At 38.9% G+C, this 17,678-nt stretch overlaps 1 protein-coding gene across 1 annotated transcript in view; it reads left to right on the plus strand.

Moving 5' to 3' along the window:
- Positions 1-17,678, plus strand: part of LOC103177705 (dynein, axonemal, heavy chain 6) — a 173,816-nt gene that overhangs the window by 110,932 nt on the left and 45,206 nt on the right. Inside the window, 11 exon segments of the mRNA XM_042332425.1 lie at positions 1,505-1,572; positions 2,527-2,707; positions 3,761-3,940; positions 4,826-5,059; positions 6,595-6,730; positions 6,944-7,113; positions 9,372-9,562; positions 10,595-10,755; positions 12,189-12,277; positions 13,946-14,092; positions 15,963-16,101. Of these exon segments, the coding sequence (XP_042188359.1) occupies positions 1,505-1,572; positions 2,527-2,707; positions 3,761-3,940; positions 4,826-5,059; positions 6,595-6,730; positions 6,944-7,113; positions 9,372-9,562; positions 10,595-10,755; positions 12,189-12,277; positions 13,946-14,092; positions 15,963-16,101 (1,696 nt within the window).

Raw genomic sequence — 17,678 nt, forward strand, 5'->3', positions numbered from 1 at the left:
TCACTCCCTCCCTTCCCTCCCCTCACCCTGACCATTTCCCCCCTGCTCGGGTCCCGACCCAACTGTCCAGCGTCTTGGGACGTCCCCCGACGTGAAAGGCGCTCTATAAATGCAATCTTGTTGTTGCTGTGGTAGCGGTAACCCTCCGGTGCCTTAGCCAAGTGGCTATTCTTCAGAAATGATATGACTTTGAAAAGGTGTTAGGCAAAGTACCACATGAAAAACTTCTTCACAGACTATTGTCACTGGGTTTCACAGGCAAGATATGGATTCAGAATTGGCTGAAGGGAAGAAAACAGAGGGTCTTTGTCAGGGGATCAGGGTCAAAATGGGGAGAGGTATTAAGCAGGATCCTTCAGGTATCTGTACTGAGACTCCTACTATTCCTCAGGTCATACATTATTTACCTAATTTGCACACCCTATGTAAGATAGTCAAATCTGCAGATGACACCAAGTGGGGGGAAAAGGGGAAATAAGAGGCAGCAAAAGTCCTACAAATAGAGCTTGATAGAATTTGCACATGGAACAATAACTGGCAAATTAAGTTTAATACTGATCAGCGCAAGCTACTACATATAGGATCCAAGAATATGAAACACAAGTACTCCATGGATGGGATTGAATTTGCCAAGGAGGAAGCTGAAAGAGATCTATGGGTGTCATCTCTCCTTGCAAATTAATTGTTTTGTGCTTGGTTGTACTGTGCTCACTGCTGGCCTAGCTGATATTAGTCACGCACCACCGACCATACACTGATTCTGCAGTCTATTTGCTGTTTAAAAAAATCATCTGACTTCCCTGCTTATTCCTAAATTGTTTTTTTTACTGTGTTCCCTGGCATTTTAATCCTTCACCACAACACCCATCAAGAAAAGCCAGATTTCACTTTACTAGTGGATTGATGACAACTTGGACCAACATGTAGAGATCTCCTTTTGAGGTTATTAATAAGGAAGCATGCCTGCCAATTGCCTACATTTGCTAAGCTTGAGGTGACCATTCTAAAGTAAAAAAAGTTTCAACATTGCTGTGCTCCTGAGGTTATTCAACATCAAACCACCACTCTTCTGCAGTGGAACTTTTATACAGCATAGTGTGGGAAGAATTACTTATTACGTTCCTTGCAGGACCTTCCTTCCTCTTTGTGTAATTATAAAGGACAAGACAATACCAGCCAATTCCCCATCTGTAGTCCTCTAAAGCTCTCACAAGCATGAAAACCCACTCTGGTACTCAATGAGCTACTTGCCCATGACACAATCAAACAGCGAATGCCCACAATCTCGGAAAATGAGAAATATTAGCCTGTCTCAGTGGTAGCACTCTCGCCTGTCAGTCAGACCAATGTGGGTTCAAGCCCCACGTTGGGACTTTGAATCACACAGTCTGAGCTAACATTCCAATGCGGTGCTGGGGGGTGGGGGATGCATTGTTGGAGGTGTTGACCTTCGACGCTATCTGCTTGTTCAGTTTGACATTAAATATCTGACTTTTTCCATCAGGTGTGTATCAAGGTCACGATCATCAACTTCACTGTGACCAAATCTGGTCTGGAAGATCAGCTACTAAGGTGAAGCTCCTTGTCTTATTTTTATGTTTTAACTGAACTTTATCTTACTATTCTGTCTCTTATTAGAACATACCCTGAATCCCTTGTTTAAACTTTATTAACCAAATCTTTGGTTTACTGTTCAACAGTGTTAAGGGTCGATATGGTAACATTTGCACTGGACAGTATAATGTAGTTTTGATTAGTAAGCCTGAAGGAAAATAACAAACAGCAAAAAATTGCATTTATATAGTGCCTTTCACGTCCCAAGGCACTGGATGGTGGGGACGGTGAGATTATATTTCAGAAATGGTAATTTGACCGAGTTAGAATTTTTCTTTTTAAACTTGCGTGTATGAATTTCACAGTGGTACAAAAAGCAAGAGGATGGAATTATGAAGTTTAATTCCATAGTCTACTGAGAAACCCAGTACGATAAAATGCAAATTAGTTTATAAATATATGCTGAAACTCCCGTGAATATGATTTTTAATGTGTACAAACTAATTATTGATTTTTCAGCAAATGTATCCAAACGTACAAAAAAGCATTATATTGGAAGAGCTCTGATATATTGTCACATATATATATATTTTAATCAGAAGATAGTGGGTTCAAGCCCCTTGCTGAGACTTTGAACTCATTGCCCTAGGCCGATACTTTATTGCAATACTGAGGGCTGCTAAACCTGGCAACTATAATAACTGGGAAATTAAGTTTAATACAGGTAAATACACAGTATTACTTATAGGATGCATGAATATGATACACAAGTACCTATGGATGGAATAGAACTTGCCCATTGGAAACCTGAAAGACATAATAAAAAAACACCTACAAAATATACAGTTTTTGATGTGGGGTCCATCAAAAACTCACTGCCAAAATAACAATATTTTTATTATGTCTTTATGATGGGAAAAATATTATTTGTAGTGTACAGTGAATGACAGACCTCAATGTTGTATTTTACAGTGATGTTGTGAGAATAGAGAAACCTGAACTTGAAGAACAAAGAAACCAACTGATAGTTCGAATTAACGCAGATAAAAATCAGCTGAAAGCAATTGAAGATAAAATCTTGAGGTTGCTTTTTACCTCTGAAGGCAACATTCTGGACAATGAAGAACTGATACGTACTCTTCAAGATTCAAAGGTAATTTTATCTGTGTAACAATTGAACCGTTCACCAAAGAAGGGCCAGTGTGTTTAACTACTATATTGAGGTCTGAACATCGGCGAGACATATACTTTGCAAGAATTACATACAGTTTAGAGTTGACTATTCCATGTTTCTGATGTACAACTTGTTTTTTCTTCCAACCATCAACCCCTCTAGCATCACAATAGCATTAAGTGATCCATATTCACATGATCTCCACTGATTATTCTACCCTGAAAATAATACAATGTACTAAACAGAGTAAAATTCTTCACCGTTTATAATATAAAACAAAGCATTCACTAGGCTTTCACTCTTTCTTTCACTTAGCAATGATCTCCATCAAAAACATGGAAGATTTATTTTACATGTTACTTTCACAATATATATTTATAGTATGTGCCACAAAAGTTGTTTGCTGATTTGTTGCACAACATACATTGCATGGCACCCTCGACTTTTAAGAGTATATGAAGTGTGGTTAAACCAACACTTTATTTTTGGTCAAACAGATAGCTGGTACATGGGGAAATCTGTTGTCGTGCATAAGAGCGTCCAAATCTAATAATTAAAAGTTCAACATGTATATGGTTTACATTTGTTTGGTTTGGAGTATGCTCTCTCTCCCCAGAGAGTGGATGTACTCATGCTTATCTAATTCTGGAGCATTTAGACACAGATTAGTGAGAACCAAGGCTTGGAGACCCCTGAGAGTACATTTGAGTTCTCCTGGAGTTTAACAGCTAAAACTGCACAGCTTGCCTTTCCAAACACTGGCAAGCTTCTTGCTGCTTACGTAGCTAGAACCACCCATTAAGGCTTTGGTTTGCAGAGTTAACAGCTACTGAATGGCAAGAATCCCTGTCTACAGTGACTGGTTTGTTCCTGGTTCACTGATCCTTCATCAGTAGTTCTTTGGAGGATTGTGGATCTTTCAGACTCGAGTACTGGACAACTGAGATTGAAATTGGTGAATTGAATTGATTCTGATCTTCCATTGCTAGTTGTATCACCTTGGAGCCAATTTTTGAAATTTATTTTACATAGGTTACCTCAGGTGCTATTAAAGTTCGCTTGGAAGAGGCCGAAGCTACAGAACAAAAAATTAATTCTGCTCGTGAGAAGTATCGTCCTGTAGCGACCCGTGGATCAGTTATGTATTTTGTCGTCGCTAGCCTCTCTGAAATAGACCCGATGTACCAGTTTTCTTTAAAATACTTCAAACAGGTTTGCCATTTTTCTTGCTTAACCCATGAGTGCTACCCAACCTGGCTTTTTACAATCACTAAAATATTTTAGATGCGTTCATTAGTTGAGATGTTAGAGATATGTTTATTTAGAATGCACGGGCTAAAGATTATAGGTGTTTGCTAATCCTGTATTTATTTATCTACTGAATATTTTTTGAAAGAGAAATACATACCTATAACAGTGACTTGACAATATGGCAAAGAGGTAGGATTCTGGTTTAAGATCAACATGATGACTTGCCATCATTGGAGGATTTCCTAGCAGATTCCAGAAACTTCATAACAGAGAGAAAAAGTAAATTGGACCTCAATTCACCAAAGCTTTCTCATTGGTACTCTAGAAGTAAGATGCTTGCTATCTGTAGGATGTGGTTTGGTGTGTGACATGAAGCGAGTTAAGAGAGGAAGAAAATCTTTATGTTTTACATGGCTCAGTTTGTGTATTTATTGCAATTCAGTTAAAGTATCCATTGCAGATAAATATAATTGCAGCACAAAATCTAATTTAAAGTAATTATAACTGGAGCTGTAGTAATTTGCCACAGAAAACAATTTTTTTCTTTCCAAACTACTGCATTCTAATTAGATTTTGGCAATGTTTCCATGTATAAAAATGTACATCTATAAGATTTTCACAACCATAATACTATGGATCAATTAATGTTACAACAATGAAGTATCCAAGAAGAAAAGTTAGGAGAGTATGTAAATTACATGCACAAATAGCATGCTTCCTGGATTATTAGTTGCATGTTGAATAATCCTCACCTTGTTTTGCTTCTTCAGAAAGAAGTATTCTAGAAACCAAAACTACTAAAGTAATGAAATGAACCATTTGAACATTTAATTTCTCATTTTACAGCTGTTCAATACGACTATTGAGGTGTCTGAGAAGACCTATGACCTGAAACAACGTTTGATCACTTTGTTGCATAAGACACTTTTTAGCACCTACTCTAATGTTTCTAGAGGTCTATTTGAACAACACAAGCTTATCTACAGTTTCATGCTCTGTATTGAAATCCTGCGTCAGAAAGGAGAAATATCAGATGTTGAATGGAACTATTTCCTTAGAGGATCTTCAGGAATGGATAAGGTAATCTTTGGAAGTTCAGTCCCAAATATAATTGTGCCCCTTGGTTTATGTTAGTCTGTGTCGATTATTAAAGAGATTTGAAGAACTTTTACATTTTGACTGCACCTAACTTAACTGTTATGCTCCTCAGGACATGGGTAGCATGTACATGTAAATGGGTTTCCCTACAGAAAATGTCATTTTCCTGGCAGGAATATGCTATTAATACTACTATTTTACTAAGAAACATGTTTTAAAACCTAAAATTTAGAGGAAAACGGAAATGAAGAATGTAAGTTGATTCCTGTCATCTAACTTTTTCAAATGAAACATTATTAGACAATGTAAAACAAGACAATCCTATCTGACGTGCAAAACATAACTTCTGTGGACTTTTACACCATCATTCTATTTCCTGGAGAGGTTCTGCATCAATACACCCCAATTCCTAAAGAGAATTCCAGAATTTTCATCCATCCTCACATTTGCACACTTTAAAGATCGTTTGTGTCACTCCAAGACCTTGTTCCTTCTCCTTCTCTGTAAGGAACAAAAAAATCATTGTGCCCTTTAAGGTTTTGTTCAACTCATTGTGCACCTTTTGCTGCATCCTCCAAAACTCCTGCCTGATTTTCTCAGCGTTAATTCATAGGTACTGAGGTCAGCTGTAGAGCTCCACCTCTGACAGCTCAGCAAAGGAATAGAAACTATACAACAACAAGATTACATTTGTATAGCGCCTTTCACGTCGGGAGAACGTCCCAAGGCGCTGGAACCCATTAATCTCTAAGGTTTAGTGCTACACTGAGTGGTATTTTTACTCATTAAATGTGTGTCAGCCTGGCTCAATGGCTAGCACTCTCGCCTCTGAGTCAGAAAGTTGTTGGGTCGAGCTCCACATCGGGGCTTGGAATCACATAGTCTAAGCCAGGGTGGTCCAAACTTTTGGCTGCTGAGAGCCGGATGCCCTATTTGGGAAATGTCCATGGGCCCCATAAACAATATTTTTGTATTTACCTTCCAGAAACGTAACGTTTCCAGGTTATGAAGGGAATGGGAGAGCCAGATGAAATTGAGTGGGGGAGAGGGGGAGGCGGATGAAATTGGCAAGCGGGCCGCCATTTGGACCACCCTGGTCTACGCTGACATTCCAATTCAGTACTGGCGGTGTATTATAGGAGTCCTTCAGATGAGACGTTAAACCGTCTGTCTGCTCAGGTGAACGTTAAAGATACCATGGCACTATTCAAAAAGAGAAGGGAGTTTCTCCTGGTGTTCTGGGCATCAATTGGTCACTCACGACATGGCTGTTTGTGGGACATTGCTGTGCACAAAACTAGCTGTCGAGTCTTGCCCCAAAATGCACAGTATTTACAGGATATCCTGTGAAGCGCTTTGAGATATCTCGATGACATGATAGGTCGTTATATCAAATGCAGTGATTTTTAATATTAAATGATCAGGGGAATGCCAAACTAACTTTCAATTAAGGATTGTTTGGTTACATCTATAAAACTGTTTTTTATGATGTTGAGTTGTAGGTTTTCTTTTTCTAGGAGCATCCACTAAAACCATCAGTTGACTGGTTAACAACTCAGATGTGGAATTCATGCTGCGATCTTGAAGAAACACTGATGTGCTTTAAAGGACTCCAAGAGGAAATTATTGCAACACCTGTATTTTTCCAAATAGGTGATTTGTAAAAGCATTAATTTTACCCTACCCACAGAGTGCGTTTTTTGTAAATTATAAATCATTCTCTTGCTTTATTCTTATGTTTTTACAAAGTAGTTAAGTTTTATCCAGCAATCATTGTGTTTATTATTAATTTCCAAATCTCAGTACAAAAACTAATCAGTCATAGTCAGTGGTTGTGACAGCAGTTGTAAAAATGTGTTTCTTCAGGACGTCTTGAAATTGAGATCAACCCAAGGAAATGGAATGGATATGACTTAACCTTATCACCATACTCACCAGGACAGGAAATTGTTTCAGGGTACATTGTTGGTCACTGGAATAAGAGGCTGTCTGAGTTTCAGAAATTAATTTTAACCAAATCTTTTATGGAGGAAAAGGTACAGTAATATTAATTATCTGAGAAATGTTTCATGAAAATGTTTAAGGAATGTTCAGTTACAGTGTAGCTGATTCTGAAATCCTGAATTCACTTGCAACTACTTTTGTTAGTAAAAAGTGACTTGCCTGCTCTGATGCTCCTGCAGATAAAGTTTTGCAAGTATGCTTTAGGATTCTGCTGTACAGTTGTATGATGGCAATGTTGACCCAAAAAATTCTTCAATTTTCTCATTTCTGAATTCACTGGTTTTCCTTGATGCTGCTATTTCTGTAAACCACTTGCCTCTGGTGAGAACTGGAGTTTGAAAAATCCTGATCATGTCCTGTCTTCTGAAAGACAACTATAATATGGCATGTCAAATTTTGCTCTGCAGGTTGTTGTATAGAAGTTAAATTTGGTTTAGAGCAAGCTGGTGCTGGAATCTGTGCACCAATAGGTTCCTATAACCACTTGATATTTTGTTTTATGTTACTGATAGATATAGAGGAATAGAGAATTTTGTTGTTGGCAGACGAGCACAATATATTTGTTTTCAGCAAATTAATATTGCTTTTTTTTNAAGTCAAAAAATCAATCTAAAATTTTCCTCCTTTTCACGAAATCTCAGCACCAAAAAATTTCTACTCACATTTCTATCACGTATTAGTTCTTGCACAGACAGTTAACTTGTCAATCTTGCTAGTTACATGTTTCCTTTAGCAATTAGACTTTAGGTAAATTCATCACTAAAACAAGGTGAGCAAAAGGGGTAATAGAGAACATCTATGGAGAGTATTACTCTTCAGCAGTGTAGAAGAAAAGAATGCTAGACCTTGCATTACTAATGAACTCGCTACTTCCTGTGGCAACATGTAAGGTTGCTGGAATATTTGAATTGCTGGAATATTGGAATAATCGATGTATTGGGTATCAACTATATGTTTCTTTGTTTTAGTTGTTGTTGTCCTATGCCATTATGCAGAGATATCTGTATGTTGGCACAGGATTACAGCAAAGAAATGTGGAGTCCTGTAGCTTCGTGGTTGGAGCACTCGCCTTGCAAGCGAGACACCTGGGTTCAATTCCAGGCAGGTCGAAACCTTGGGCAAGTTTCCTTACTCCACACACCTGATAATAATCCCTCCAAAACAAAACAATAATAAATTGGTCATTTTCAATCCACAACTGTTTGTGGGACATTGCTGTACGCAATTGGCTGCCGCGTTCGCCCACAAATATACAGTCAATTCACTTTACTATGTCTTCTGTGAAGCGCTTTGGGACGTCCTCCCGACGTGAAAAGTGCTATATCAAATGCAAGGATTATTATTGTTTGGCATGATGGTTTGGGGTCAGCAGCTGCTGCTCAAACTTCGCACCTCCAACTGCTCAGGGGTATGAATGTGTGTGAGCTGTGGGCAGAAGGATGGAGACATTGTTCTTGTGCATTTTATGATGAGCTGTGCTGCTCACCAGGAAGTGCTCCAGAGTGCCAGGTACCTGTTATCCACCCTGTGAAAGCTTTACATCTGTAATTGTCAGATGTCAAATGATCAACTAGTTAGTGGCTGTCCTCCTTGGCATGGGGGTGGGGAGTTAATGGTGTGTCCTCGGGGCTGAGATAGTTACAAGGTGACACAACCGATAATGGAATATTGGAATTGAGCATTAAATGAATGAATAGCTACGAGATGTTCTCTTTTAAACAATTTTCCAGTCAACTGTGAAAGTTTATGCTTCAGACATCTTTAATATATTGATCTCACTGTCATCATATTTTTCAACTTGTATATCAAAAAATACTTTGTTGTCATTTGAAATTTCATTTTCCAATGAAGCAAAAGAGAACAGAGATTTCATCTGGATTCTGGAAGGTAAGCTTTTCTGCAGTATCGTTCTTCAAGAACTTGTGGAAATTATTAAAATAAAACATTTTGAAGCCTGCTAGCCTTCAAATAGAGTATTTGTATGTTCTAAGACATAATGCAGACAATCAACATTTGTCAGTGAGAATGTTCACGAAACGGAAAAAAAGCACTACAGCTTCACATTGATCATCTTTTACGGCTGAAAATCAGCCTTTTTGATATTATTCAGAGGATGTTTGATTTAGGGTACTTTCCTGTGAATAAGACCAGAGAGGTTGTTTTGCATGTTCAGTAGAGGGACAGCTGAGTGCACAGATATCTTTGGGCCCAATAGATTGAAGAAATAATCTTGACAGGAAATAGTTTATAGCAATTTGTTTGATAACGAATGTTTTCTGCATTATTTTAGGTGGTGTTTGCAATCACAGATTTTGTCATAGAAAAGCTTGGGATGGAGTTTGTTGAGAATCCTCCTGTGGATTTAGCCACTCTCTACCAGGATATGTCTCCTTCGACTCCCCTGATTTTCATATTAAGTACTGGTTCTGATCCCATGGGTGCCTTCCAGAGATTTGCAAAAGAAAGAGACTACCTTTCCAGGTAAGGTCTATGACAGTTTTTCCCAGATATTTTTCCTTGGCTAGCATACAAATATCCACTAATCCGCTATCAATGTCAACTAATCCATTTAAAAAGGATCATCTTCACAACAAAATATTTACCAACCCACTCTTTGCTTTGGGAGAGGGTAGAAACTTATTCAGGATTAATTTGTCCTGTTCCCAATTACTTTCACCTGGACTAGAAAGACCTATCTATCTGTGTGTGTATAAAGCATATAAGAGCATATCCAGATCGCCACAAGCTGGTTCATTTTAATGTCTTGCAAACATTTTTAATAATATTAGAAAATAATCCCTAAAAGTTCTTCATTGACCAATGTAGAACATAGATAGAACTATTTATGAGGGCAGATCAAATTATTTTGCATTGATACTTCAGTGGTGAAAATGGATTTGTTTCTGAAACCATCTGTTCATCAGTTTTGTCACTTGTTTCTCTCTTATCAAGACCTGATTTCTCTTGAATAAATCTAGAGCTGACCAAATGATGTACGTTACTGATGTGGCCCTTTTATCTTTCTATATCTTTAAACAATGGAGCACCATTATAATGTGAAATCCATAAAATCCCTACCACAATATCCAGTCCCTGCTGTGCATGTGCATAGAATACACTGTAAAGTGAATTGACTGTATATTTTAACCAAATTGTCTCTACTAAACATGTTATAAAGCAGCTGCAGTGCATCACCCTGGGTGCCAATGTGAAGAAGTCTGATCTGAAAAATATAGTGCTTTTATCTTTGTCAAACTTGGAGATTTTTTCAAAATAAAAGTTACTGCCAAAATAATCATTCATACATAAATCATGATTTAAAATGCAGTTGCAGTATTTAGGTTTTATTTCACTACATGAGGAGGATAACCTTATAACTTTCTATATTTTATGATTATGATGCTTGTATTATTATTAGTCACCTTATTTGTGCGTTGTTTATAGTTACATCAGGATAGTCTGCTTCCACTTGTATAGAAGTGTGTGTTTATGCACTAATGTTCTTATCTACAGGGTACAATCCATTTCCTTAGGACAAGGACAGGGGCCCATTGCTGAAACAATGATCAAAAGTGCTCTGAAGTCAGGAAATTGGATATTTCTTCAAAATTGTCACCTTGCAGTTTCATGGATGTTAGCCATGGAAGAATTAATTAAGACATTCACGGAACCAAGTATGTATAAGTAATATTCCATACCCAGATTAATTTTCTTTTTCCTTTTTTCTTTTCATCTTGTCCCATTCGGCCCACCAATGCTCATTCCTATAGTCCAGGGATGGCCAACTTGAGTATTTTATGCATGCAGCCCACGGGGTGCAAGTTGGCCATCCCTGCTTCAGTATGTTTACTATTCCCAACCTAACACCAATTTGTATTTTGCATAATTCTAATATTTATACCTCTGTTACTTTCTTTTGTTAGATTTTTCAAAAGATTTATTATTTGTTTTGAAGGTTTTTTTTCCCCAGATATATATTCTAAATTTGCATTGTATTTACATTGTGGATCTCACTCTTTCCTTATCTGAAAGCACTTGAATTTATTTTATCTAAAGATGAATTCCTTCATATACTCCAGTTAGGCCCCAACTTCTACTTTCTCCCGGACAAAAAAAAAAATGCCTCTTTTAAACTAAAAGAGTAGTAGTTTTTTAAAATAATGTCATTTGATACCAAAGAGCACTATTGTGTTCAAATATTGTTTCTAATGTTCAAAGTGAAGACAGAAAATGAACTTCAGATACATTTGAAAATTGGAAGTAACAGATGGAGACCTCTGATGATTGATTCACTTAGAAGAAATTGTTTGGTAGACAGCACTCCAGCTGTACTGCTTTTCTCCTTGACGATCTCAGCAAAATCTGCTTCAGGAAAATCAGATTTAAAAGGAGTTCAACTTTTCATTTCAGTAGCCTCTATCCTGATTAATCTTGAAAGAATTGTTATTCTGTTGATCTTGATTTATTCAAACCGATTGTATTTTTATGTGGTCTACACCTGAATTAAAATGTTCTGATTTTATTCCATCATCAATTTTCAGCAGTCAGATATTTATCTCATTTTACAGCAGTGAAAAAGGTCAAAAGACAACAACAAGATTCCATTTATAGAGTGCCTTTCACATCGGGAGGACGTCCCAAGGCGCTGTACAGTTGGGTCAGGACACGAGCATTGGGGGGAACTGGTCAGGGTGAGGGGAGGGGAGGGAGGGAGCGAGGGGGGGGTAGAGAGTCGAGAGGGGAGCTGAAGGCACGGTCAAAGAGAAAGGTCTTGAGACCGGCCTTGAAGGAGGAAAGGGAGGAGGCGGCCAAGGCACTGGGGGATAGAGTTCCAGAGCCTCGGGGCTGAGAGGCTGAAGGCCCGGCCACCGATGGAAGGGCGGTTGGGGCGGGGGATGTGGAGCAGACCGGAGCCAGAGGAACGGAGGGTACGGGCAGGTAAGTAGGGGGATAGTAGGTCGGAGAGGTAAGACAATTGTTCCTTGTGCTAGTCTGCCAGTTACTAGCAGTTTTGAAAAGTGTAATAAGCAAAATTTGTTTATGTATATAGATATTGTTATATAACTTGTCTTTATAGCTCATCTTTAATTTATTTGTTCTTCCTTAGATACTGTTATTCATGAGAACTTTAGATTGTTCCTAAGTTCCATGCCAACTCAGACATTTCCTGTTACAGTTTTGCAAAATTCAGTTAAGGTAATGGATTCTGAAGAACAATAATGTTTTATTAGTGTCAGCAAAAAATCTAGTGCTTATATTCTGTTGCAAAACTATTCTTGCTAAACTGATGACGATAAGGCACCTCTAGTATGGTTCAAAAACATAATCGTAACATTACTATTGACTCAAAGACTAATATTCTCTATATCCTAAGTGTTTCTGACTATTTTTCCCTGGAGTTGGACCACATTTTGGTGTCAGCCTGCTCACTTGGTAGCACTCTTAGCTTTGAGTCAGAATGTTGTGGGTTCAAGCCCCATGGCTGGATTTTGAACTCTGAAAGGCTGAAATTCCAACACAGCGCTGAGGGACTGTTTCATTGTCTTAGATTGTGTCCTTTAGATGAGACTTGCAAGTCATTTTTGAAAAGCAAAATGGCTCTTTTCAATACTTTTCAATGTGTAACATTTTATTGTATTTTGTTAATTAACTTCTGTTCATTAATTTTTAGCTTTTTATTTTATATCCGATGCATCGCCCGTCTCCGCCAATAACTCACCCCAAAAGCCGCCGAAACACTGGTCCATGCATTTGTCACCTGGACTATTCAAATGCCCTCCTCGCCGGTCTCCCCTCCACTACCATTCATAAAATCCAGGTCATCCAGAACTCTGCCACCTGCATTCTCACACCCACCAAACTGCGCTCCCCGATTACCTCAGTCCTTGCCAGTCTGCACTGGCTGCCTGTCCCAGAGAGGATCGATTTCAAGATTCTCACTCTTGTCTTCAAATCCCTCCACTCCTCTGCACCCCCTACCTCTCTGACCTCCTCTCTCCTCAAAACAGTGCCGGTTGCCTTTGCTCCACCGGGTCTGGCCTCCTCCTTGTCCCCTGAATCCTCCGCTCCACCCTCGGCAGCTGTGCCTTCAGCCACTATGCTTCAAGGCTCTGGAACTCCCTTCCTCACTCCCTTCCCTCTCTTCCTATTTTCAGGTCTCGGCTTAAGACCTTTCTTTTCCACCGCGCCTTTGGTCACCTTCTTCCCCCTCCCCCTGGCTCGGCCCCGGGATCCGTTATTGTGAAGCGGTCTGAGATGCCGTCCGGCGTGGAAGGCGCTATATAAATCTAAGTTGTTGTTCTATTTAACTTTTGTTAATTAAGTTTTCTATGAATCTTTTCTAAAATTGTATATATACAGTTTTTTTCCCCTTTGAACTCATTTATAATCCTTTGCCTCACAATTAGAAAAACTATTCAGTTTCCTACCTTCACAAATATTTTAGGTTTTAAAATAAATTATTTTTCATTTATTTTCGCTTACAAAATATACACTTCTGTGAAGCACTTTGAGGTGTCTCAATGACGTGATAAGGCGCTATATCAAATGCAACTATTATTATTATCTTTGAAATAAACTAAAATAATTTGCTTTGTGCTTACAACTCAAATTCTGTTTATTTTTGACACTGCTATGGTGAAAGTCTAAGTAAATATATCACAGTAAACACCAGAGATTATGCACCGTGATTCACTAGTTTCTTCTTTGCAATAAAAATATAAATATATTCATATCTGTGCAAATGGATATTCTGTTGTGTCCTTTCATTGATAGCTGATAAGCAAAATTCTGAGAGCTGTAGAAAAGCAGTAAATTCGGAAAACAGTTGAAATGGTTGAAGAACTAATGGATAATCTTCTTCAGGTTACCAATGAACCTCCAAAAGGACTTCGTGCCAATATCCGACGAGCTTTCACAGAAATTACAAACTCTTTTTTTGAGGAGCATGTCTTGGGCAGGGATTGGAGAAAGATTATCTTCGGAATTTGTTTCTTCCATGCTATAGTTCAGGTATGTTTTTGCTGAAGTTAATGATCAGCAGACAGCCATGTGTTTTATTCAGAATATTACTTGGGATAATATGTTCTTAGACCAATGACCGGTGAAGTGTGAAAAAATGTTTAATGTGCCAAGGTGAATGCTGATTTTATGTTTTGGCAACTCCACAGCATAAAGAGGCAGACCATGGCTGAGATGCTGTGCAGAGGAGAGCAACAAGGATGATCTGTAATGTTAAAGGAATGAGCTATGAGCAATGATTAGACAAGCTAGGGCTCTTCAGTCTTGAGAGAAGATAACTCAGAGGGGACCTCATAGAGGTGTTCAAAATTTGAAATAGACACTAAATATTGATCTGGGTTTCCTTATTCAATCCTATCTTGACAATAGAACAGGAGGTCATGGGTTTAGATTAGTAAAGGGCATTTTCAGGACCGATACCCTGGAAGTTTTTCTTTATGCAATGACTGGAACTGGTTGCCAGGAAAGATGGTAGGATGTAGAGGCCAGCACACTGGACTCATTTAAAAAGCTGCTTGAAGCAGTGATCAGGAGATGGTAGATGGGGTGTTCATGAGGGATCAGATTGCATGGGCCGAAGGGCTTTCTTACCTTGTTAGGTAAGGGTATCAAGGGATATGGGGCAAAGATGGGAAATTGGAGTTGCGGTTCAGATTAGCCATGACCTAAGAGAAGGGTGCAACAGGCTTGATGGGCTGAAGGGCCTACACCTATTCCTATGTTCAGTCAGACACATCTTGTGATCTGTGATCTTTTCTTTCTGTGATTATGTCCTTCTACTGTCTTATGTGGTGTTCCTTGGGGCTCTGTCCTCGGTTCTCCAATGCTCCCTCTTAGTGACAACATCTGAAACATGGCGTCAACTTCCACATGTATGCGGATGATACCCAACTCTATCTCTCTGCCTCCATCCTCAATTCCAGGACCACTGCTGTCCTGACAGAATGTCTCTTAGACATCAAGTCCTGGATGAGACCTAACTTTCTACAGTTGAACATTAACAAGACTGAGGCTCTCCTGATTGGCTCCCGTCAGCACCTCCACACCTCAGGCACTGACAGCATCACCATCAATGGTTGTACACTCCACCTCACTGAGCTAATCCGGAATCTTGGTGTCTTGTTTGACCCACAACTGTCCTTTCTACCCCACATCTGTGCCATGACCCGCTCTGCCTTCCCCATCTCCGCAACATCGCCCGGCTCCGACACTGTCTCTCACCTCAGCCTGCCAAGACCCTCATCCATGCATTTGTTATATCGAGGCTCGACTACCCCAAGTCCATGCTTGTCAGCCATCCAAACTCTTTCCTCCTGCACCAGGCTCCGTGACCCTATCACCCCCACCCTCGCCTGACTCCACTGGCTCCCCATACCCCAGAGGATAGAGTTCATCCTCACCTTCAAAGCCCTCCACCACCTTGCCTCCTTCCAACCTCTGTGAACGGCTAACACCATATTGACCTATCCACACCCGCCTCTCCTTGACTGTCCAGCGCCTTAGGAAGTCCTCTTGATGTGAAAGGTGCTATACAGATGAATTTTGTTGTTGCTGTTCTTTTCTGGGTAGTGGGCTTAAAGATGATTTTTCAAGTAAAGTAAAATATGTTAGAAAGACATTCTAGGTAATGCATTTAATTTTCTTATGAATTAAAATATATTTTAAAACATTTTACAATTGGAGAAAAATAGTACCTTTATTGAAAATGTTGCGGTTTCTGACAAAACTTTGAATAATAAGTGAGTTACTGAGCTCAGTGACAGGAATAGAGAATGTGCTTCTCTCAATTTGAATCTGTCAAGATGTATTCACCATGAATATCTTGTGTGTGATATAATACCATAGTGCATTGTATCTTCAGGAAAGGAAAAAGTTTGGTCCACTAGGTTGGAACATCCGTTATGAGTTCAGTGACAGCGACCGAGAATGCGCTCTTCTCAATCTGAATCTATACTGCCAAAAAGGAACCATCCCTTGGGATGCCCTGGTGTACATAACTGGTGAGCTCTAGTTATTTTCTTTTTTCATATGTTATATGATCCGAACTAAAATCAGGAAAGTGATGATGTAGAAGTGCTTTGCACTACTCTAATGAACAAACTAGCGGTATATACAATTTATTCTTATGTGAGAGCAGTGCCCAGTATCCTCAGACACAATTTCATTTAAGTTGTTATTTTAGTTCTATCTATCCAGTAAAGAACGTTTCATTTTGACTTACAAATGTTGTATGATTTATGGAAAAAATATACAGCTCAGGCTGCCAATAACAAAACTCACTTAACTTGTTACGTAATAATCTTTGCATTTCATACAGCGATTTACAACATTGTTGTCAACATATAAAAATGTTTCATAGCTTTTCTTGTTCAGTGTATTGATTGTATTTGTAGGTTAATATGGCAGCCAATTTGCATGTAGCAATGATCAACTAGCCAAAAAGTGAATGACCAATATAGGGGAAAGCTGATGATTTCTGTGGGAAACAAGTGACATTAACATAACTGGTGAGCTCTAGATTATAAACTTAACTGGTGAGCTCTAGTTATAAACATAACTGGTGAGCACATAATGTTGTATTATTCAGTTAAATCCATCTGTCAAAGTAAATATAAATTCTTGCTGCAAAACATTTGTGTAATATCTTCCATAACATTTCTAGAGGGGAGCAAGATGAACATGAAATTCAATGCCTTTGTGTTTTGTTCATTGCATTGATCAAAATATAGAACATCAGTCCTGGAAAATGAACTAATGTTCTATTTCAGGCACCGAATACCCAAATCCACCACTCTTTGGTCAGATATAGTATTGATTATACACAAAGTAAAGTCCCCTCAACCCTGTAATCAGAAGTTAACTTCCTCATAAGATGACGAGATTGTTTTGGATGAAGAAGGTCCTTCAGCCCACCTGATCTCATCCCTCCAGAACACCCACCCAACAGTTCTCCCCCTCCCATTACTGCATCCTGCTATGTTTTATATCAGTCCAGTGTCCTGGCTTCTATCACCTTTCCTGGCAAGATGTTCTGGTTGTTGATTTCTCTCTGCATAAAGAAAAACGTTCTGCTATCTATCCTGAAATTGCCCTTTACAACTCTAAACAAATAGCCTCCTGTTCTACTTGTTGCTTTTAAAATATTGATCTGGGTTTACTTATTCAATGCCATTTAAAATTTATACAGCTTTATGAGGTCCCCTCTGAGTCACCTTCGCTCAAGATTGAAGAGCCCTAGCTTGTCTAACTATTGATCATAGCTCAATCCGCTAACACTAGGGATCATTTTTATTGGTCTCCTCTGCAGCCTAGACCAGAACTGTATGCAGTATTCAAGATGCGGTCTGACCAGAGTTTGATGTCTGGGATCCAAACACTTTAGTTATATATTCCAGCATCCTGTTGTTCTTGTTTATTGCTACCTCACAAGGTTTTGGTATAATAATAATAATAATCCTTGCATTTGATATAGCGCTTTTCACGTCGGGAGGACGTCCCAAAGCGCTTCACAGAACACATCGTAAAGTGAATTGACTGTATATTTGTGGGCGAACGCGGCAGCCAATTGCGCACAGCA

This window comes from Callorhinchus milii, unplaced genomic scaffold, assembly GCF_018977255.1.
Source record: "Callorhinchus milii isolate IMCB2004 unplaced genomic scaffold, IMCB_Cmil_1.0 Scaffold1, whole genome shotgun sequence".
Lineage (NCBI taxonomy): Eukaryota > Metazoa > Chordata > Chondrichthyes > Chimaeriformes > Callorhinchidae > Callorhinchus > Callorhinchus milii.